The 22,857-nt window shown below is 61.3% G+C and overlaps 1 protein-coding gene and 1 long non-coding RNA gene across 6 annotated transcripts; both read left to right on the top strand.

The window, feature by feature from the left end:
* Positions 1 to 449: 449 nt before the first annotated feature.
* Positions 450 to 1,009, top strand: LOC308530283. The gene is made up of 2 exons (XR_013996835.1): positions 450 to 493; positions 969 to 1,009. It is a non-coding gene; the product is annotated as an uncharacterized lncRNA (long non-coding RNA).
* Positions 1,010 to 10,587: 9,578 nt separating this feature from the next.
* MEIS3 (Meis homeobox 3) lies at positions 10,588 to 21,848 on the top strand. 5 transcript variants are annotated; one of them, XM_081108725.1, is made up of 13 exons: positions 10,588 to 10,715; positions 12,302 to 12,483; positions 12,915 to 13,074; positions 13,170 to 13,220; positions 14,118 to 14,168; positions 14,372 to 14,470; positions 17,341 to 17,452; positions 17,665 to 17,813; positions 18,465 to 18,541; positions 18,755 to 18,813; positions 18,921 to 19,004; positions 19,312 to 19,381; positions 21,400 to 21,848. In XM_081108725.1, the coding sequence occupies exons 1-12, from the start codon at positions 10,704 to 10,706 to the stop codon at positions 19,359 to 19,361; spliced, it is 1,086 nt and encodes a 361-aa protein (XP_080964851.1). In that variant the 5' UTR covers positions 10,588 to 10,703; the 3' UTR covers positions 19,362 to 19,381; positions 21,400 to 21,848. The 5 variants fall into 5 exon arrangements, with proteins under 5 accessions (XP_080964851.1, XP_080964850.1, XP_080964853.1 ...); XM_081108724.1 differs by having other exon boundaries at positions 14,321 to 14,470; XM_081108727.1 differs by lacking the exon at positions 18,921 to 19,004.
* Positions 21,849 to 22,857: the final 1,009 nt, after the last annotated feature.

Raw genomic sequence — 22,857 nt, 5'->3', positions numbered from 1 at the left:
CTGGGATTCTTTAATTCACTTTATTCATTGGGGGCCTGCTCTGTGCCTGGCGCTCTGCTGGGGACACCGCAGGGGCCCCCATGTCCCTGCACTCACCTGGATCACAGCACAGTGGGGGGCACACGCTGAACAGGGGGCCAGAGATGGCAGCCAGGTTGGGACTTTCGAAGGCAAGGACTCTGTAGCAAGACCCCAGGAGGAGGCCGATGGCACGGAACTGGGTGGGGGAGGCGAGTGTAAGAAGGGAATGGGAGCCGAGGGTGCAGGGTGTGGGCAAATGGACAAGGGATGGTGCAGCACCCCGGGGGCTCTGACCACTGGTAGGGCCAGGAGGCCCTGCAATGACCACACGTACTTCTCAAACCAAACAAATATTTCTCATGTGTTTTGTACAAAAAGGGGTGGTGGCAGTGGCTGTGTCCAGGGGCCTAGAAGTGGGCAGTGACCCGGTCCGTCTCTAACAGGTCGTCCAGGATCTGTGGGGAGAGGGCAGGTAAGGGTTGGGGCAGGGCGGAGTGGGGTGGGGGTAGCAGGGGGAGCATAACACCCCCAGACTGAGGGACAAGCAGAGGGAGTGACTTCCAGAACCTGGAGCGGGGTCTGTCTGTAAGCCCTGGGAAGGGCTTCCTGTTAATATATTTTTTAAAAAATATTTCTACTGATTTCAGAGAGGAAGGAAGAGCGAGAGAGACATAGAAACATCAATGATGAGAGAGAATCATGGATTGGCTGCCTCCTGCACGCCCCCCACTGGGGATGGAGCCCACAACCCGGGCATGTGCCCTTGACCGGAATCGAACCTGGGACCCTTCAGTCCGCAGGCCGACGCTCTATCCACCGAGCCAAACCGGCCAGGGCGTTAATATTTTGATTAAGAGACGTGAATAACAGGGATCTGAAATAATTGTGGTTTAAATAAGACGACTCTCTTTCTCGCTGTGTAACAGTCTGCAACTCTCTTTCATGAGGGCAATACAAATCCCGGCTTCTCCGTCCCGTGGCTCTGACAGCCGGCCTGGCCCTGGTCTGTGTGGTCCCAGACGGCTCACCTCGGGGCATCGTTCCAGCCAGAGGATGGAGACGGGAGGAGAGGGCCCGGACCCACCGTCCACTGTGAGTTTATACCCAGGAGTGCCCCGATCACGTCCTTCTGCATCTCAGTTACCGGACCTGCGTGGCCGCCAGAGGAGCTGCGGGGAGAGTTGTATTCTAAGTCATCGGCTAAAGCTCATCGAGGATTTGAAAGGGAACGGGGAAGATTGGGTTTTGGAGGACAGTGAACAGCCTCCTGCGGAAGGTTTGAAGGAACACAGAAGCGATGCTCAGAAACCCTCACCAATCAGATTAGAGGTACCAGCCGAATGCACCGTGGAAATTCAGGCCAAGGAGCCCCAGGGCCTTTGCATCACCAGCTCCTACATGAAGGGCCCCAGCTGGAGCCAGTCCTGATCCTCTGACCTTCCCCAGACTCTGAAACCCAGATTTCCTCGGCCTCCTCTTTGTTCCCCAAGTCCTTGGCCTGTTTCCTCCAAATAACCGGCAGCCTGAGACCCCCCCCCCTTACCCCCAGCTTCCTACCCCTCACCCACCTTTCCAGACCCTCCAAGCTTCCTGTTTTGGCATCTGTTTCTACAAAACAAAAAATCACCCTAAAACTCAGTGGCTTAAAATGACAAGTTGTTCTTCTCTCTCACTGGGGACCCAGGGACTGCAGTCACATGTGCCGGCTGAGTTATCTGGGGTCTGAGCTGCCCCTCACCAGGCTGTGCCGGGGCAGGCCGACAGCCGGAAGCTGCGGCCGCGGACAGGAGCCGTGTCTTCCTTTGCATTTCGTCTGCACAGTGACTCTCCCTCTGTCCCTGTGTCCTAGGCCGGGTAATACCCTCCCCACCCCCCACCCCCACCCACCCCTGGCACGAACGCAGCACACCGCTCACCCAGCCGCCTGTGAGGGACGCTGAGTCCGGAGCTATCTTGTTTGTTTCTCTCCTTCTTTGCCATGTCTCACTGCTCACAGGGTTTTAGGTTTGGGAGGTATATTAATGAGGGTTCTCCAGAGAAACAGGACCAATAGGATGTGCATTAGATAGATAGATAGATGATAGATAGATAGATAGATAGATAGATAGATGATAGATAGATAGATAGATAGATAGATAGATAGATAGATGATAGATAGATGATAGGGACTTATTCTTTTTTTTTTTAAAAGGGAGAATGATGATTTTTATTTTTTTAATATATTTTATTGATTTTTTTTACAGAGAGGAAGGGAAAGGGATAGAGAGAAACATCGATTAGAGAGAAACACCGATCAGCTGCCTCCTGCACACTCCCCACTGGGGATGTGCCCGCAACCAAGGTACATGCCCTTGACCGGAATCGAACCTGGGACCCTTGGGTCTGCAGGCTGATGCTCTATCCACTGAGCCAAACCAGTTAGGGCGTGACTTATTCTTTTAAACTGGTTCATGCAATTGTGGGGCTGGGGCTGGGGCTGGGGCTGGGGCTGGGGCTGGGGCTGGCAAGTCCAAACGCTGCAGGCGGGCCAGCAGGCTGACACTGACGCTGCAGCTCACGTCCAAGTGCAGCCGGAAGCAGAATTCTCCCTCAGGAGCCCCCAGTCTTTTCTCTTCAGACCTTCACCTGGTTGGGTGAGGCCCACCCGCGTCCTGGAGGGTCGTCTGCCCACCCATTGAAATGCCCGTCTCCTCTGATCCGCAGCAACACCTGAACGCATGTTTGGGGAACATGGGGCACCAAGTGGGCACGTACCATTCGCCCCCACAGGGGATCTTGTCTCCCCTTGTGCTGCTCTCTGCCCACCCGCCACACCCCTGCCCAAAGCCAGCCTGAGGCCAGGATGGGGGGCTGGAGGTTTGTTTGGGAGGTGACTCCCTGAGACACTGGAGGGGAGGCGGGAGGATGAGCAGGTCACCCCCAGGGGGCAGAACCCGCTTCGGGTGCCCAGCCTGAGGGTGCGGAATTGGGGTGTTCAGCCACTAGCCCCTGGATGCTGATGGGGAGTCTGCTTCCAGGGGTTGACTCCCAGAACCCCCCTCCCCTCAGCTAGAGAGCACACTGGGAGGGAGGAGGAGGGGGGAGGAGTGGGCAGGGGGGTGCAGGTGCCTGTGTGGGTGCAGCTGTTGTGTAGGGGTCTGAATGGGGCATCCACAGCCTCACTGCCTCTGTCCCAATGGGGAAAGTGCATGGGCACCATGGGCAGGCACGATGCCAGGTCTCCCCGCTCCTGGCCACACGCCCCCCCCCTCCTCCCCCAGCACACAGCTTCTGGTCCCTCAGGGAACAGGCAGGGCGGCTCCTGGCACCTCCCCCGCAGCCTGCCAGCCCCTGAGGATTGGGTCAGACTCTGGGCAGGACTTCCATGCCCGCGGGCTGTGGGAGAGAAGGGGTGGGCTCAGTCCTGGGGGTCTCCCCAGGGATTTGCTCTCTTTCTTCTCTCCCCCCCCACCCCGACCCCACCCCCCTGCCCTCTCCCTGCAATTTTCTTCCCGGAGGTGGAGGGAAGGAACAGCACGGATGATGGATTGAAAGGGGGCAGCTGGGTCAGGGGAGGAGGGCCCGCAGGGGGGAGGGGAAGAGGGGGAGGGGGAGGGGGAGGGGCCACAGGAGAAAACACAGCCGCGGAGACAGAAGTGGAAGAGAGGGGCTTGGACATGGAAGGGGAGGAAGGGGAGAGCGGGATCGGGGCAGGGTGGCGCGGAGGTTTAAAGAAACCCTCCGGCGAGGCCAGCGCCACAGCCCCAGAGCAGCGGCTGGAGGCGGGCAGAGAAACCCGCGACTCCAGGGCGTTGGGCCACGGGGGGGAGGGGGGGGTGTCCCGAGCAGGGTGAGGCGGGAGGGCGGGAGGGAGGGGGAGAGACACACAGACAGGGCCCAGGGCTGGAGCCAGAGAGGGAGGGAGAGACAGAGGTCCCCAGAGACAGAGAGAGAGAGAGAGCGAGCAATGGAGGAGAGACAGCAATGGAGAAGCGGACAGAGAGACACAGACAGAAAAGGGTGGAAGGAGAGACACAGGCAGCAGACAGATGGACAGACACACATAGGAGAGAGTGAGAGAGAGGAGGAGGAGGAGCAGTGGAGAGGCACAGGGGCACAGAGGAAGGATGGGGGCAGGAAGGGAGGGTGGGGGTGGGATGGGCCCGCGCCCCTCCCCGCCGGTCAGCGGTCCTCCCGGGCCTCCCAGCCGGTGGCCTCTGCCCGGCCGTGGCTAATGGTATGATTGCTTGGCCGGCGGCAGGCGGCGGGTGACAAATGAGCCGCCCGAGTCGCGGGCTCAGGTGATGGATGGCCCCGAGGGGGGCGGGCGGGGGGCGGGGGGGGGGGACCAAGATCAACATTTCCTTCTCCTGAAGCCACGCCAGGCCGGGGAGGGACTGGGGACGGGGCGATGCGTTTATGAAAGGTCTGGCCGCGGGTGGGGGCGTGAGGGACAGAGACAGGAAGGCTGGAACCCAGGGAGGCGGAGGGGGGCACCAAGGCCCCCAGATGCAGAGGGAGGAGGGGAGGGAGAGAGAGCGAGAGCGAGACACAGCGATGGGGACAGAGAGAAGGAGGCACGGAGGTGGAGAGAAAGGTGCAGGGAGAGAGGAGGCAGAAATGGAGCAGACAGACAGACACCCAAGACAGCACAGAGCCCCGAAGGCCCTGGGGCGGGGGGGGGGGGGGACCCAGGTCCGGGGAGAGCCCTAAGTGAGGGAGGAGGGACAAGGGAGGGAGACACGAACTCGGAGCGGATGAGAGAGAGGGGAAACTGAGGCAAGAGTGGCGGCACCAAGAGAGAAGACGGGAGGGGGCCAGAGCAGCTCCTCGCTCACCCGCTGGGCTCCTGTAGCCTCTGACAGCAGACCTTGGGGGGGGGGGTCCCGGGATCGCTGGGGGTCCCTGGGGCCACTGGGGATGGGGGACTGGGGTCAGCAAGAGGGCCCTCCCCAGGCCACTGAGAGATCCACAGCCACGCTGGGCGGCACCTGTGTTGGGGAGACCTGGAGGCCCCCCAGCTGTATTCATGGCGGTCTCAATAGGGTGGGACGGGGCCTTCCTCTCTATAAAGGGAGGGGGGGGGAGGGACTGGAGGTGAGACGGCTCCCAGGCCGGTGCTGATCTGGGAGCCCCTGAAGGCACGCAGCCCTCCCCCCCCCTCCCCCCGCCCCCTCTCCAGATGCAGCCACAGGGGCCAGCAAGCACCGCCCAGGCCTGGGCCCCATCGGCTCCCTCCCCGACGGGACGTGAGGGTCTGAGGACCATTTAAGGGACAGCTCGGCAGAGGGGCCTGAGGCCAGAGAGATGGGACCCTGAGTGACCACACAGATGGGGTGCTGGTGACAGCCACCCCTCCCGCCTCCCCCAGCCCTGGCTTCTCCCAGACACTCCCATTTCTCCCCTAACAACGCCTCCTCCTCTCTTTAATTAAAAAGATTTATGCCCAGGAGTCCTAGCTCCACCCCCCCACCCCCGTGTTGTAGGGGCTGAGGGTCCTTCTGTGCGCAGAGCCGTGGCAGAAACCACCCTTTCCTCCCAGTGACACCCCCACATGGGCCTCCCTGGGCCCCTCACAGGTAAGGCGGTCGCCTCGGCCGCTGTCCCTCACCCCTCTCTGGGGCTGTCACTGGGGCCACACTTCTTGTTTGCAGAACCAACTTGGGCAAGGGGACCTCAGTGCAGCCCCCAGGACACAAGGTGAGGCCGGGTGGTGGGGGAGCAGGCCCCTGGCTCCCCCATCCTGACCCTCAGCTGGGGGCCGTGGAGGGGACACACAGAAGAGCTTTGCATCTTTAATTAAAAAGTGATTTAAATTAATTTTCTGCTCCAAAACCCCTATCAGGGGGGCGGGGTGTGTGTGGCAGTGATTAAAGCACCCCTTTCCCTCCGCCTTCCTTAAAGGGCCAGAGTCACCTGTGGGACAGTCGCATACAAGAGCTTCTGGGGAGCGCCAGGCGCCCCCCCTCCACCCCGAGTCCTGGCTCCCTCTAGTTTAGCTGGTTCCCCATCATTCCCCTCAACCCAGGCTCACCCCGCAGATGGGGAGGCTCAGGGAGGGAAGACCCATCCGACCTCGCCCCCAGCCCCCCAGGCGCCCTGTCCCACTGGGCAGTGCTTCTGTCCTCACCCCATCCCGCGGCCTCACCCCGCCCGGCCAGGGCGGGTTTAATTTCCAGGAGAGGAGAGGTGACCGGGAAGCAGGTGCTGCTGAGGCAGAGCTGTTTATGAGGCTGTAAACGTTTCCTTAGAGGCCAGCAGGGCTGCGCGCTGCTCCCGGCTCAGCCTCCCCCTCTCTCTGGGCCCCTGTCCCCCCCTCTCTATCTGGGCCCCTGTCCCCCTCTCTCTCTGGACCTCTGTCCCCCCCCCTCTCTCTGGGCCCCTGTCCCCCCCTCTCTATCTGGGCCCCTGTCCCCCTCTCTCTCTGGACCTCTGTCCCCCCTCTCTCTCTGGGCCCCTGTCCCCCCCTCTATCTGGGCCCCTGTCCCCCTCTCTCTCTGGGCCCCTGTCCCCCCCCCCTCTCTCTGGGCCCCTGTCCCCCCCTCTCTCTCTGGGCCCCTGTCCCCCTCTCTATCTGGGCCCCTGTCCCCCTCTCTCTCTGGACCTCTGTCCCCCCTCTCTCTCTGGGCCCCTGTCCCCCCCTCTATCTGGGCCCCTGTCCCCCTCTCTCTCTGGGCCCCTGTCCCCCCCCCTCTCTCTGGGCCCCTGTCCCCCCCTCTCTCTCTGGGCCCCTGTCCCCCTCTCTATCTGGGCCCCTGTCCCCCCCCCCCCTCTCTGGGCCCCTGTCCCCCCTCTCTCTCTGGGCCCCTGTCCCCCTCTCTATCTGGGCCCCTGTCCCCCCCTCTCTCTCTGGGCCCCTGTCCCCCTCTCTCTCTGGGCCTCTATCCCCCCCTCTCTGGCCTCCTGTCCCCCCCTCTCTGGGTCTCTGTTCCCTTCCCCCCAAGCCCACGTCTCACTGCTCTTTGGCACTATCCTCTAGCAAGGGTCCTCAAACTATGGCCCGCGGGCCACATGCAAATACAAATATTGTATTTGTTCCCGTTTTGTTTTTTACTTCAAAATAAGATACGTGCAGTGTGCATAGGAATTTGTTCATAGTTGTTTTTTTAAACTATAGTCTGGCCCTCCCACGGTCTGAGGCACAGTGAACTGGCCCCCTGTTTTAAAAAGTTTGAGGACCCCTGCTAGAGTGATGGTTTGTAACGTTGGGGGTGGGGGGGTGCGGTCAAGTTTCCCTTCATGAAAATCTGATGAACACTATGGGCCATCTTCCTGGGGAGGACACATAGCACCAAGCCCACAGGTGGCCCTGCTGCATACACACACCCCCACCCCCCGCAATCCCAAGGGCACCTGAGGATAAAGACACTTCATGTGGTCTTCTCTTCTCCTCGGCCTCCCCGCGCCTTCCACGGCCGCCTACGCACAGGCACATCCCTGCCCCAGGGCCTTTGCACCTGCTCTCCGCCTGCCTGGAATGATCTGCATGGCTCCTTCGCCCTCTTCAGGGCTCTCCTCTGATGCCACCCCCTCTGACCTCCCTGCCCAGCTCACATACCACCCCCCTCCTCACTTGGCGTTTCCTGAGGGCACTTGTCACCGGGCACTAGTTCACACGCACACACGTGCGTGACTGTCTCTCTCCCCACCCCACGCCCGGTAGAACGTGAGGGAACCACGAGGTCAGGAAGTTGGTCTTTTCCCTGCGAATTCCCCAGAGCACCCCGCACACCGCAGGTGCGCACCGAGAGTTTGTTGCCTCATCCATTTCAGTGGCTGCCCGGGGCCCAGCCTGCGCCCCCCGCGGGGAACCAGGTCAAAGCGGGGACCTTCTCTCCAGCATCCCCGCAGCCAGTCCCACCAGGCGCCCTGGATCCTGGAGATGCCCGACCTCCCCGGCAGCTGCGGAGGCTTCAGGCTGAGGACCTGCTAACAGGTGGGAGTCACAGCGGGCGGGGTGGGGGTGGGGGGACGCCTCCGGGCGCACGCGCACAGCCGCACACCTGTGCTAACACTCCGCCGTCCACGACCCAGTCATTGTGTGCACAACCTCGGGCACCCCCCCCCCCCAGCACTCACCCCTATTCAGACAGAAATACCGCCTGCGGTCACTCCTGCACCCCCGCCCCCCCAGGCCTGGGTCAGACAGCCAGGTGCGTGGACACAGCTGGGCACACACACACACACACACACACACACATGCGCGCGGGGGAGTCCGTGTCTCGCGGGGGAGGGGAGTTAGGGGGCAGAGCAAGAGGAGAACTAAAATATGGGGGTTTGGTTACTTCCAGCCTCTGGTGCTCTCCTCTCCTGTTTCACAGTCAGCGAGAGAGGGAGAGGGGGGAGACGGCTGGAGAGAGGACCCGCAGGAGGCGGGGGGAGGGAGGGGGGGACGGAGAGAGGCAGAGATGTGGGGGCAGCGATGGGAGAGAGTGAGACAAAGACGGAAAGAAATGAGGAAAGAGAGAGAAAGAGGGAGAGAGTCTAAGATGTAGAAAAACATAGAGAACCAGGGAGATAGCGAGAGAGGCAGAGAAGGGCGCAGAGCGCGGAGGACAGGGGGACAGGGGACAGGGGGACGGGGGACAGAGGGACAGGGGGACAGGGGACAGGGGGACAGGGGACAGGGGGACAAGGGACAGGGGGCAGAGGGACAGGGGGACAGGGGACAGAGGGACAGGGGGACGGGGGACGGGGGACAGGGGGACAGAGGGACAGGGGGACAGGGGACAGAGGGACAGGGGGACAGGGGACAAGGGGACAGGGGGACAAGGGACAGGGGGCAGAGGGACGGGGGACAGGGGACAGGGGGACGGGGGACGGGGGACAGGGGGACAGGGGGACAGGGGGACAGGGGACAGGGGGACAAGGGACAGGGGGCAGAGGGACAGGGGGACAGGGGGACGGGGGACGGGGGACAGGGAGACAGAGGGACAGGGGGACAGGGGACAGAGGGACAGGGGGACAGGGGATAGGGGGACAAGGGACAGGGGGCAGAGGGACAGGGGGACAGGGGACAGGGGGACGGGGGACGGGGGACAGGGGGACAGAGGGACAGGGGGACAGGGGGACAGGGGACAGGGGGCAGAGGGACAGGGGGACAGGGGGACGGGGGACAGGGGGACAGAGGGACAGGGGGACAGGGGACAGGGGGACAGGGGACAGAGGGACAGGGGGACAGGGGACAGGGGGACAAGGGACAGGGGGCAGAGGGACAGGGGGACAGGGGGACAGAGGGACAGGGGGACAGGGGACAGGGGACAGGGGGACAAGGGACAGGGGGCAGAGGGACAGGGGGACAGGGGGACAGGGGACAGGGGGACAAGGGACAGGGGGCAGAGGGACAGGGGGACAGGGGACAGGGGGACGGGGGACGGGGGACAGGGGGACAGAGGGACAGGGGGACAGGGGACAGGGGGACGGGGGACAGGGGGACAGAGGGACAGGGGACGGGGGACAGGGGGACAGAGGGACAGGGGGACAAGGGACAGGGGGCAGAGGGACAGGGGGACAGGGGACAGGGGGACGGGGGACAGGGGGACAGAGGGACAGGGGGACAGGGGACAGGGGGACAGGGGACAGGGGGACAAGGGACAGGGGGCAGAGGGACAGGGGGACGGGACAGGGGGACGGGGGACGGGGGACGGGGGACAGAGGGACAAGGGGACAGGGGGACAGGGGTACAGAGGGACAGGGGGACAGGGGACAGGGGGGCAGAGGGACAGGGGGACGGGGACAGGGGGACGGGGGACGGGGGACGGGGGACAGGGGGACAGAGGGACAGGGGGACAGGGGACAGGGGGACGGGGGACAGGGGGACAGGGGGACAGAGGGACAGGGGGACAGGGGGACAGGGGGACAGGGGGACAGAGGGACAGGGGGACAGGGGACAGGGGGACGAGGGACAGGGGGACAGAGGGACAGGGGGACGGGGGACAGGGGGACAGAGACCTGTGGCAGCCGAGGGAGAGGGCAGGCAGAGACCCTGAGGCGGAAGGGGGGGCCAGAGAGAGGAGGGCGGGAGGGGTGGGGAGATCAGACGCCGGGAGACTCAGCTACAAAGGCCGCCCCGTCCCCGGCGTGGGGGAGGGGAGGGGAGGGGAGGGGGAGGGGAGGCGCGCCCGCCCCGCCCGCGCCGCCGGCGGACAGCGGGTTAAGCGTCTCCGCGGTGGAACTTCCGGATGTGACCACAGAGAGAGGGAGAGCCGGGAGGCGGAGAGGGGCCGCCAGGGCCGCGGCACCCCGGGCCGCCCACGCCGGGACCCGCACCCGACCCGCACCCGCGCCGCGCGGGGAGCCCCATCGCCCCCCCGCCCCGGCCGGGCCCCTCCTCCCCCACCCCCACCCCCACCCCTCGGCCCTCGATCTGTGTGTCTGGAGCTGGATCGGTCCTCCCGGGACCCGGGAAGGGACTGGGGGCCCCAGGGAGGGGCCCGGGGCGACCCTCCCCGCCCGCGCCCCCCTTCCCTCGAGGGCATGAGCCCCGGGCTGTGACCCCCGCGGGAGGGGGCGGGGGGTCCATGCTCGCAGCCTCCGCTCCGCCGGGCGCGGGCCGCTGACGGCGGCGGGGGCGGGGGGCCGGGCACCCAGCCTCCTGCCCCACCCCCTGGCGTCCGCGCCGCGGGCCATCGGGGACCCCTGGCGGCGCCCTCCCCGCGGGCCAGGCCCTGGAGGGACCCGGGAGCTGCCGCCGGCATCAGCCCATGGCCCGGAGGGTAGGTCTGAGGGCGAGCACCCAGCCCGCCTTCCTTCGCCCCCACCCCTCCATGACCCCCACCCCCGGTGGGCGCTCCGGTCCCGCCCTCCCATCCGGCCTCCCCACCCTCCCGGCCTCTGCCTCCGTCTCCCCACCCCGCGGCCCCCGCTGTCCCTCCGCCTCCCCCGCCGCCGCAGGCCCTTTATCCCACCCCCTCGCTTCCTCCGCTGCCCCCGTCCTCCTCCCGCTGGACTTTTGTTCCAAGTCCTCGGGGGTTCCGGGTGGGGCGGTGCTGGGGGAGGTGGGTCCCCGGGCTGGGCCCCTCCGCCCCTTTCTGTCCCGGGGATGCGCCGAGCGGAGGCGGCGGCGCGGAGGTGAGTGTGCGCCCCGGGGCTGGAGGCGCAGGAGGAGCGGCTGGTGCGGTGAACCGCCCGGAGCCGCTGGAGCAACTTCAGGCTCCGAAGTTCGGGAGGGAGTGAAGGAGGGGGGCAGACCCAGGGCCCCCCGCGCCCCCGAGTCCCTTCGCCTCTGTAAGCCTCAGTTTCTGCATCTCCCAGGGAAGGGTGCGACCTGGGCGCTCGGAGTCCCGGGCTCCCAGCGCGTGTGCTCCTGGGATGACGGGGCTGCCCGTGGGCTCTCTGGGGGGCTGTTGGCAAAAGTGAGCTTGTGCGGGTGTGGGTTTTGGTGGTTTCCCCCCCTCCCACCCCCAGTTCGACAAGAGTTTATTGAACATGTGCCAGGCACTTTGCGAAATGCCTCATTCATTCATTCATTCATTCATTCATTCATTCATTCATTCATTCCTGTGCCTGGCAGTTGGCTCTGGCGTGTGTGTGTTGGACCCACCGGGTGAGTGGGCTGTGACTGGTTGTGCTTATTTGAAAACTGAAGTGAAATGGACGTGGGGAGACATGTGCATTGGGTACAAGCCACGCACTGTTTCCCTGGGAAGTGTCTGTAGCGACCATCTCTCTCCTCTCTCTGCCTCTTTCCTCTGTATCTTCTCTGTGTCTCAGCCTCTCCACTCTCCACTCTGCCTCTTTGCACCGCTCCGTCCCCTGTCTCTCTCTCTTTGCTTTTCTTTTTCTATCGCTCTCACCTTCTCTCTCTCTCTCTCTCTCTCTCTCTCTCTCTCTCTCCCCCCCCCCCCCTTCCCTCTGTCTTTCTCTAAATCTCTCTCCAGGCCTTCCTCTCCTCCTTCCTCTCTTCCTCATTCTGTGAGGAGCTGGTAGTTACCAGCCAGCTGATCCCTGACCCCCCTCCCCGCACACACACACCCTGACCCTCAGGTCGGAGACCTGGGTCTGACTGTCTCCTCTGGCCCTTCCTGCCCACACTTCAGGAGTCTCTGATGGGACGTATGTCACAGCCCAGGGTACAAGAGCAGGCCGTTGGACAGGGCCCTCAGTCCCACACAGCTCCATGGGGCACGGAGGGTCTTGGGGGGGGGGGGATGAGGGGCATGGCTGGGGCACTTGGGGGCCAGTGTGGGTTCCTGTGAAGGGAGAGGAAGAGGGAGAAGGAGATGGAGTCTCCGGTCCAGGGCCAGGAGGGTTCTTGCTGGTGCTGATGCCTCCCTGAGCTCTCCCCTCCTGCCTCCCCCAGTACGATGAGCTGCCCCACTACCCAGGCATCGTGGACGGCGCTGCAACCCTGGCTGGCTTCTCGGAGGCAGTGCCTCCCGCACCTGGAGCCCCTGGGCCCTTCGGCCCCCACCGGCCTCCCCAGCCCCCGCCCCCGGGCCTGGACAGTGATGGCCTGAAGCAGGAGAAGGATGAGATCTACGGGTGAGTGGGGGCAGGGCTGGGGGCCCCTTGGGGGTCTCAGAATTCAGGCCTTCCTCTCTGTTTCTTGGTCTCTCTAGACCAGCGGTTCTCAACCTGTGGGTCGCGACCCCTTTGGCGGTCGAACGACCCTTTCACAGGGGTCGCCTAAGACCATCCTGCAGATCAGATATTGACATGACGATTCATCACAGTAGCAACATGACAGTGATGAAGTAGCAACGGAAATAATTTTATGGTTGGGTCACCACATGAGGAACTGTATTTAAAGGGCCAGAAGGTTGAGCACCCCTGCTCTAGACTGTTTCTCTCTCCCTCTGTATCTCACTCTGGTTCTCTCTCTCCAACTCCTCCCTCTGGGTCTCCCGTCTCCTCGGCGTTTCACAGACCCCGGCCCTCCCCTCATGCGGTGTCTCCTCTCCTGCTCCCTCCAGACACCCGCTCTTCCCGCTGCTGGCCCTGGTCTTTGAGAAATGTGAACTGGCCACCTGCTCACCCCGTGATGGGGCCGGAGCTGGGCTGGGCGCACCCCTGGGCGGTGACGTCTGCTCCTCCGATTCCTTCAACGAGGACATCGCAGCCTTTGCCAAGCAGGTGGGCACCCGCCTGCGTGCAGCCAGGCCCAGGACAGCAGGGAGGGCAGGCGGGAGACAGGTGTGCCCGCCCTGGCCTCTCTCTTCCCCCCCCAGGTCCGCTCCGAGAGGCCCCTCTTCTCCTCCAACCCAGAGCTGGACAATCTGGTGAGGCCTGGGCCCCCCACAATGCCCGCTCCTGCATGGGGGGGGGTCTCCTGTCCCGCCCTCCATAGCCTTGGGGTTGGTTGGGGGACCCACACAGTGAAGACTGTTGCCCCTTTGCAATGAGGTATGGCCTGGACTTGAGAACGCAGACCAGTGGCTCGAGTTCGAAGCCAAGTTCTGCCACAGCCTGGCTCTGTGAGCCAGGACAAGTACAGCGGGGCCTTGACTTACGAGTGTCCCGACTAACGAGCTTTTTGAGATACCAGCTGTCTCTCCGCCGATTTTTTGCATTGAGTTGGCAGAGTAATTTGAGTTAATGAGCTCCTTAACGAGCTCGGTCTTGGAACGAATTGAACTCCAAATGAGCTGCAAAGGAGCGAGGAGAGGGAGAGAGCCAAGAAAGAGAAGAAGGGAAAGGGAGGGAGGAATGCCCTGGCTTCTTTCAGGTCCCAGCTCCCGCCGGCGCTTCCTATTGGCGGAACCCTTTGGCAAAGGACTCTGGGAAATGTAGTTCGCAGGTGCCGGGTGGGAGCCGAGGGCAAGCGGGCCAAGGAGAGGGCGTCGTTATTGTAGCTTCCCGGTGTCCGCGCCTCTTGTGATGGACCCTTTCCTGTCTCTTGCACCGCTCGCTTCTCTGTGTCTCTGACGCAACCCAACGCTGTTCCGGAATTCGGGGCCTCCGTCTCCGATCTCCAATTCTCTCTGCGCCTGCCCCTTTGTCTTGGTGTCTCTCTTTGCTCCTCTCTCTGTCCTTGTCCTTCCATCTCCCCCTTTCTCTCCCTCCGTCTCTTCTCTTCCCTCTCTCGCCCCCTCCTCCTCCTCTTCCTCTCCCTTCTTCTCTCTTTTGCTCCGTCTCCTCCCGCCGCCCCTCTGCCCGCTCCCTGTCTCTGTTTTCAGATGGTACAGGCCATCCAGGTGCTCCGGTTCCACCTGCTGGAGCTGGAGAAGGTGAGTGCTTCTCACTCCCCCGCCCACCCCCTCTCGCCCCGTCCCTCCCCCTCAGGCCCCTCCCCTCCCCTCAGGCTCTCTCCCCGCCCCCGTTCCCATTCACCCCAGCCCTGGCCCCCGGGTGGCCCCCCCAGTACCCCGTGCCCCCTCAGGTCCACGACCTGTGCGACAACTTCTGTCACCGCTACATCACCTGCCTCAAGGGAAAGATGCCCATCGACCTGGTCATCGAGGATCGGGACGGCGGCTGCAGGGAGGACCTGGAGGACTACCCCGCCTCCTGCCCCAGCCTCCCGGACCAGGTGGGCGGGGCGGGCACCAGGCATCGCCTGCAAGCGAGCCAGCCAGGCAGCGGGGTTACAGCGTGAGGACACACACACAGACACACACACAGACACACACGCACACACAGACACACACACACAGACACACACGCACACACAGACACACACACAGAGACACACACAGACACACACGCACACACAGACACACACACATATACACACAGACACACACACAGAGACACACACATGCGCGCACGCACACAGACACACACACAGACACACACACATGTGCACGCACCTTAACAGCTGAAGACACTACCATAGACTCGGCTACACCCACACAGGCTCACACACGGCCGCACAGGCTCAATTCCAGCCATTCTCACTCATGGCCAGTGACAGCCTGCATCATATGCCCAGCTGCATCGTAGGCCACACAGCCCGGTTGAGACACCGTCATTCTGTGTGTGTGTGTGTGTGTGTGTGTGTGGTACACATGCAACAACCACACAGACGGAGGCTGAGCCACATGCCCCCAGATGCTTCCACACAAATCAGAGACAGCGCCACCTAGACCCAGACTGACCACAGGGCCTGCACACCCGCACGCACACGCTACCTGACCGCCTAACAGTGTCCCTACAGGAGGTGTGCACACACCCCGTGCCACTCCGGCTCTGAAACAGTCGGACTGTGGTTTCATCAACAACCACACAACAGCCCAGCCACCTGGATCCCAACCAGGCCCACACCCTCAAGACGGTCGCCCTCTCACACACCCAGCAGTTATACAGAATGACACCTGCACCCAGATACAGGCGTGCTGCCATGCCCCAACCGGACTTGGGTGTGCCTCACGCTAGTCACAGATGGGCCCCAAGGACCCTCCGCCACAGCCCATCGTATCCACCCACTCGGCGAGAGCCACGTGCATGAGACAACTGGCTACAGCTCACCTGGAGACACAGCCATAGTCCTTACCTTTTTTAAAACATGTATATTTTTTTAATTGATTTCAGAGAGGAAGGGAGAGCTGGAAAAATAAAAATATCAATGATGAGAGAGAATCATGGATCGGCTGCCTCCTGCACGCCCCCCACTGGGGATCGAGCCCACAACCTGGGCACATGCCCCAACCTGGATTCGAACCGTGACCTCCTGGTTCATTAGTCGACGCTCAACCACGCAGCCCAGGCCATGTTTCTTATCACACAGCCCCCGACTCACTCCCTCAGCAGTTACCACCCAATATAGTCACTGAGCTGCCCACCGCGGGAGCAGGAACCAGGACAATCGCACACGGTCTCACAAATAGGAAAACCTACAGCCACACACTCGATGGTAGTCAGATACAGCCTCCTGGCCATCCCGAGAGCGACAGCCACCTCAGAACCCACTGCATGTCTCAGCTCCACCCACGCCTCAGCCACCTCCCATCCAGCGACAACCAGACCATGTAGGCACTCGCACTGCCACAGTCTCAGGCCAGCTTCACGCACCCCCGCGTGGAGGCTCACCCACACCAGTGGGTCGACTCCAGCGCTGGAACCGCTGCAGGGGCCAGTCACGTCCACCCTGAAGCCTTCAGACCCGATGCCCCTGCAGCTCACACACAAGCCCCCTCCAGGCACCAGGCACGCAATTGCACACACAGGACGAGCCTGCGGAAGGCTTCCCTGGGCTGGCGTCCTGGGCTGTGCTCCGCAGGCCTCAGAGGGCGGGTCCTGTGGGGAGGGGCTGTTTACAGGCAGCGGGCAGGTCGAGGGCCATGACTGGGGCAAGCCAGGCACCCAGGGTTCCTGGGGCTGTCTGCATCCCTCCCTCACATTCCAATCTGCCTCCCAACATTGAAGTCATGGTGCCGTGTCCATGCGGGTGGCTTGGCCTCCAGGATGCGGAGCTGGGCCAGAGGGTGAGCCCAACACCTGGTCAAGTTCCTCAAGGAGTTTGGATAAAGAAAGGACAGTCCCGGACTCCGGGTCTGCAGTCTTCCTGCCCACACTTCAGGAGTTGGACAGGGCCCTCAGTCCCACAGGGCCCTGCAGTCTGAGACCCCCAAGTCTCTATACCAGTGATGGCTAACCTTTTGAGCTCGGCGTGTCAGCATTTTGAGAAACCCTGACTTAACTCTGGTGCCGTGTCACATATAGAAATTTTTTTGATATTTGCAACCATAGTAAAACAAAGACTGATATTTTTGATATTTATTTTATATATTTAAATGCCATTTAACAAAGAAAAATCAACCAAAAAAATGAGTTCGCATGTCATAGGTTCGCCATCACTGCTCTAAACACTGAAAGCTGTTCCCTCCCTGCCCCTCCCCCCCCCCCCCCCCCCCCCGGCTCAGGGCCCATAACTTTAGTGCAAACTCATTTGGCAGCAAAATCTGACCTGAACTAATGAGACGCTATTTATAGCCTGTATTTATTCCACCTAGTTAAATATCCATCCATTTTGCTGCAGAAATGTTAATGAGCTTGATGACGAGGTTATGGCCAGACCCCGCTGGGGGTGGCATGAAACACACGGCATGGGCGCTGTGCTCTGACTTGCTGTCTAAAAATGTGACCGGTTCTGAATTCGGAACCGCCTCCGGCCCCACGGACCTCAGATAAGGTCCCATAGGTCCGTGTAAACTCATCTTTACTGGTGACTGCTGTGCCTTCGTGTAAATTAACTCCCTGAGTTTCCACACTCTGTGAGGTGGGGACCAGGATAGTCTTCCATTATCCAGTTGGGGAAACCGAGGCACGGGGAGGGGAGGTGACCTGCCCCAGGTCACGCAGCCAGGGGAGAGGCAGGGACAGGCCTGCCACCCAGAAGTCCCAGCCCCAGAGCCCATGGTCTTAGCGACTGTGCGGTGACTTCCAACTCCTGTTTCCTAGAATAATTCCTGGCTTAGGGACCAGGAAGACAGCGGGTCTGTGCATCTGGGGACCCTGGGACCGTCCAGCGGGGGCCTGGCCTCCCAGAGTGGGGACAACTCCAGTGACCCAGGTGAGAAGCTTGGGGGGGAGGGAGGCAGGTAGAAGGGAAATGTGGAGCCAGACTGAGGACTGAAGTTAGACAGCTAGTGGGACTGAAGTTAGACAGCTAGTGGGACTGCCAAGGGGGCCGGGGGTGGAGGGGGGAGTGTCTTGGGTGAGGGTTCTGAGCCTCCGGTTTCGCACCCTCACGTCCACAAGCACAGCACGCCCCTCCCCCCTTAGGAGACGGCCTGGACACCAGCGTGGCCTCCCCCAGCTCTGGGGGGGAGGACGAGGAGCTGGACCCGGAGCGGCGGCGGAACAAGAAAAGGGGCATCTTCCCCAAGGTGGCCACGAACATCATGAGGGCCTGGTTGTTCCAGCACCTCTCGGTGAGAGCCCTCCCCCGGGGGCGGGGCACAGAGACTGAGGCGGGGAGCATTGAGGGAGGGTGTCCAGGAGGGGGGGACTGGCCAGGAAAAAGCATCCTGTGTGCCAGGTGCTGCTCAGGGCTCTTAACTCACTCAGCCCTCCCCAACCCACCCCGCCTGCATCTGACCATCTGCCCTTCTGGCCACCCACCCATCAATCAGCCACCCGCCAGCCAGCAGACTCTGTGGGGGCAGGGCTGCCTCCCCTCCCTTCTGCAGAGGAGAGACCGAGTCACAGGGGAGGGGGAGGGGAGAGAGGCATGGAGAACGAGAAAGTGGGGCAGGGACAGCCGTGCGCAGGGCCCTGCCAGGCTCAGAGGCCGGGGCTGGGTTTTGCCTCCCTTCCCGGCCATGGAGCCCTGTCCCCAGCTCCGTCTTCCCAAATGAGAGCTGGCCAATTAGCCTGTAATTGCTGGCGGAGGCGGGGCGCCCACGGGCCTAATTGCCCGAAGCTTGGCTCTGCTTCGCTGGCGGGCCTCGGGCCTCGGGGAGCAAGGGGAAGCTCGGATGCTCGCTGGCTCTTCCGTCCCCTGCCCCAGCCTGGGCTCGCCAGCCGGCCTCGGGGACCAGCTGGTGGCCCAGCAGGCAGGGTGACTCTTGCTGTGGCCACAGCACCCGTACCCCTCGGAGGAGCAGAAGAAACAGCTGGCGCAGGACACGGGACTCACCATCCTGCAAGTCAACAACTGGTGAGGGGCCCGGGTGGCCGGGGCGGTGCGCGGGGAGCCCGGGGCGGGAGGCCGGGCGCTGTCCGCGGTGCTGAAGGAGCCCGCGGAGCGCGGGGAGACCCGCGCCTTCTCCTCCCCTTCCAGCCCTCTCCTCCCAGCTCTCTCTGTCTCTGTGCTCACCTCTGCCTCCCCCCACACCCTCCTCCATGTCCATGACCCCCCACCCCCCTCCAGGTTCATTAACGCCCGGAGACGCATCGTGCAACCCATGATAGATCAATCCAACCGCACAGGTACCAGGAGGAGGGGGGGAGAGAGGGCCCAGTGCTCCCCGAGGAGGGTCAAAGCCCAGACCCAGGCACCCTGGGGCTCAGGCTGCGCCCCTAAACCCCTCCCGCAGGGCAGGGTGCAGCCTTCAGCCCAGAGGGCCAGCCCATGGGGGGCTACACAGAAACACAGCCACACATGACTGGCAGGCCACCAGGTAAGGCTCCGCCCCTTAACTAAGCCACACCTCCAGCACCAGGCTCCTCCTCTATTGAAGGTGCCTCACCTTCTGGGATTACGTTCATGAATAATGAAGACAGGGCCTCATTTGCATAACAGGGGGGCCGGTTTCCGGGTGCCCACCTATGGGAAGGCTCCACTTTCCCTTAAATGACCAGCATGGTCTTAGACAATGGCTCAGTCTGTCCCGATGGAGGAACCCCCTGGGTCAGAAAGGGGCGAGAGGGACTGTGGTGCCTACGGGGTGCCTGGTGAGGACCCGCCAACCCTCTTGTGTCTTCCAGGATCTATGGGGATGAGTGTGAACTTGGAAGGAGAGTGGCATTACCTGTAGAGGCAGGACTCAGGAGAAGTGTGAGTGTCCAATGCCAGGGCTGCTGGGCTGGGGGCTGTGCAGCTCTGTGAGGCCTGTGGACTCCAATCATGAGCCACCCAGAGCAGGGCAGCGTCGGTCCCTGAACCGAGGGTTCTCCAAGGCTTGGGGGGAAGGTGATTCATCCACCCATCCATCCATCCATCTATACATACATGTATACTAGTACACACATGTCCTGAAACGCTGCAGGTAGGGGCTGCTCTTTTTTTTTTTTTTTAATACATCTTTATTGATTTCAGAGAGAAAGGGAGAGGGAGAGAGAGATAGAAACATCAATGATGAGAGAATCACTGATCAGCTGCCTCCTGCACGCCCCCTACTGGGAATCAAGCCCACAACTCCGGCATGTGCCCTTGACCAGAATGGAACCTGGGACCCTTCAGTCCGCAAGCAGATGCTCCATCCGCTGAGCCAAACCAGCTAGGGCGGGCCTGCTCTTGAGAAAGATTCTGTGCTTGTGAGGAAGTGGACATCAGAAACCAGTGCCACCGTTGAAACAATAAAACACAGGCTGACCAGAGGAGGGAGTCGTCTGCTGTCTCTGAGATATCAGGGAAAATTTCATGGGGGAAGTGGCTTCTGGGCAGGATATTGGAGCATGAATAGGAATCCCTGGGTAGGAGTTAGGGGCAAAGTAATAGGACACATTCTCTTATTCTCCCAGGTCTTAAGGTTTTAGAGTTTCTTCTTCACAACAACCCCAAGAGGGAGAAACTATTATTTCCATTTTGCAGATGAGGAAACTGAGGCTCAGAGAGAAGAGCTCAGTTGTGCAGGTTCACTCAGCTCAGAAAAGCAAAGGGAACAGTATGTGCAAAGGCTGAGGGTTGAGAGGCTACCCGGACTTTCTGAAGCATTAAACCTTGACCCTCTCTGCATTAAACCTTCTGTGGCTCCCTAGTGCCCTTCGATGAAGTCGAAACTCTTAGTTTAGCATTCATTCATTCATTCATTCATTCAATACACATTCCCTGAGCACCTCTGTGCCTGGCCCTGTGCTGGGTGGTGCTGGGAACATGGCAGTCACCTTGACAGCCCAGCCCTGCCCTTGTGGGGCTCACAATCCAGTGGGGGAGGCAGACCCGTCTCAGACAGTGATGACCCAGAGTGGGCAGGGTGGGATGAGGGAGCTCAGGAGTTGGAGGAGCCCAGAGAAGACATCAGACCCAGGCTGGTGAGTTCAGGGAGTGCTTCCTGGAGGAGGGGACTTTGGAGCTGAGACAGGAAAATAGGAGGAGTGAGGCAGGGGAAGAGGGAACAGCATATGCAAAGGCCCAGCGCACCTAGAAACTTCAAGGCTAGAAACAGCCCCTCTCCACCCCACACACATGAGGAGGAGAGAGGCCTGAGCTGAGTCGGTAATAAATTCAGGGCCAGCAGAAAGGCTGGGAGATGGGAGTGGAGCCTTGGGAGGGCTTAGGCATGAGGGCAGTGGAGGCCTGAGCCCGGGCAGGAGAGACGGACAGGTTTGTTCAGAGCCTGGCTGGTCAGTGGGGGTCTCAGTTCTGCTCTGACCCGTGTGGACAGGGGTGGCCTGGCAGCTTCTCATCCTACTTCCCCGGGGCGGGGGTGGGGGGCCTGCATTTTCTCCCCTCGCCCACTCTTGTCTTTGTGTCTTTATCTCCCTCTCTCTTTGTCCTTCTCTCTTGGTCTTAACTGTCTCCTTATCTCTCTTTCCCACACTGTCTCTCTCCCTCTATTTTGTTCTGATTCTCTCTCTCTCTCTCTTTCTCTCTCTCTCTCTCTCTCCCTCCCTCCCTCTCTCTTTCCCTCTCTCTCTCCCTCTCTCTCTCTCTCTCTTCCTCCTCCTCCTCCTCCTCCCCTTCCCTCCCCTCCCCTCCCCTCCCCTCCCCTCCCCTCCCCTTCTCTCTCTCTCTCTCTCTCTCTCTCTCTCTCCATCCCTCTCACTGTGGGGTGGGAACTACTCAGCAGGGCTGACATGGGGGGGGCAGGTCCCTCCCACCTCCTGACGCGGCCTCTCGTCCCCTCTCCACAGACTCCAGCTTCTGAACTGTGACCAGCGGGCTAACACCTGGTTCCAGTCCCCACCTCTGGCTTCAGGACCCCATCTCCTACGGCCCTCCCACTCAACGCCTACCTCCCTGGGGCCCCGCCAGGACACGGGCCCTGAGCACCTGGTGGGGGGCCTCTCAAGGACAAAGACAAGGCCTCTAGGCTCTGTGCCCCACTTCTGCCCTCACCGCTGCCAGGAACCCGAGCTGAGATCTGGGTCCTCAGAAGATGGCGGCTGGGGTCCCCCACCTCCAGGACAGAGAGGGAATTGGGTGGGCTGGGGCCGTCAGGGGAGGAGGGTCACCTGGATCCGATATTTGGGGAGGTTCCCTTCATCCTCCCAGCCCACCCCCCTCCTGTCTCCTCCTACCTCCCTTCTCTAATGTCTTCTACTTTTTTTTTTAATTATAAAGTCTTAAAAACAAAAAGCCACCAATTTGAGTTCTGGTTTGTTCGTTTTTATTGATTTTTAGAGAAAGAGGAAGGAAGAGGGAGAGAAACATCGATGTGAGTGAAACATTGATTGGCTGCCTCCTGCATGCCCCCTACCAGGGATCCAGTCTGCAACCTGGACATATGCCCTGACCGGGAATTTAACCAGCAACCTTTTGGTTCACAGGATGGCACCCAACCCACTGAGGCATACTGACCAGAGCCAATTTAAGTCTTTGTGTCTCTTCTAAGATTCAAATTCTCATCAATTTGAAGCTCATAGAGCACTCATTACAATGACAATTCATACGCTTTATCCTGCTCTGCCCGTGGGCACTCCATATGTATCAGTCAGCTATTGCTGTGTAACAAATAATCCCTAGACTTTGTGGCTCAAAACGCCCACTGCTTTTTAGCTCATCATTTTATGGGTTGATATCTTTTTTAAAAAAAATATATTTTATTGATTTTTTTACAGAGAGGAAGGGAGAGAGATAGAGAGTCAGAAACATCGATGAGAGAGAAACATCGATCAGCTGCCTCCTGCACACCCCCTACTGGGGATATGCCCACAACCCAGGTACATGCCCTTGACCGGAATCAAACCTGGGACCCTTCAGTCCGCAGGCCGACACTCTATCCACTGAGCCAAACTGGTTAGGGCTGGGTTGATATCTTAAACTAGGCTCAGTGAGGCAGGTCGTGTGGTTTCAGCAGGGCTCTCTTGTGTTTCTGTGGCAGGGACAGGTCAACAAGGGGGCTCTGCTTCTGGGGGTCAGCTTGCTGGCAGCGGGGGCAACGGGACCACGTGGTAACATCAGCCAGCAGGCTGTCGAGTTTGTTCACATAGAGGCTTGATTGGACTCCAAGAGAGAGCAGAAGGGCCCAAGCCCTCCAGAGGCCCCTGCTCAGATCTGGCTCAGGGTTACCATCCCTTAGCCATGGAAAGTCTCAAGGCCAGCCCAAGGGGAAACAGACTCAACCCTTCTTGGGAGGAGCTGCAAACTCA

This window comes from Myotis nattereri (genome assembly GCF_964212035.1).
Source record: "Myotis nattereri genome assembly, chromosome: 15".
NCBI classification, from domain to species: Eukaryota; Metazoa; Chordata; class Mammalia; order Chiroptera; family Vespertilionidae; genus Myotis; species Myotis nattereri.
The sequence above is the reverse complement of the archived record's forward strand: the minus strand, read 5'-3'. Positions and strand labels throughout refer to the sequence as shown.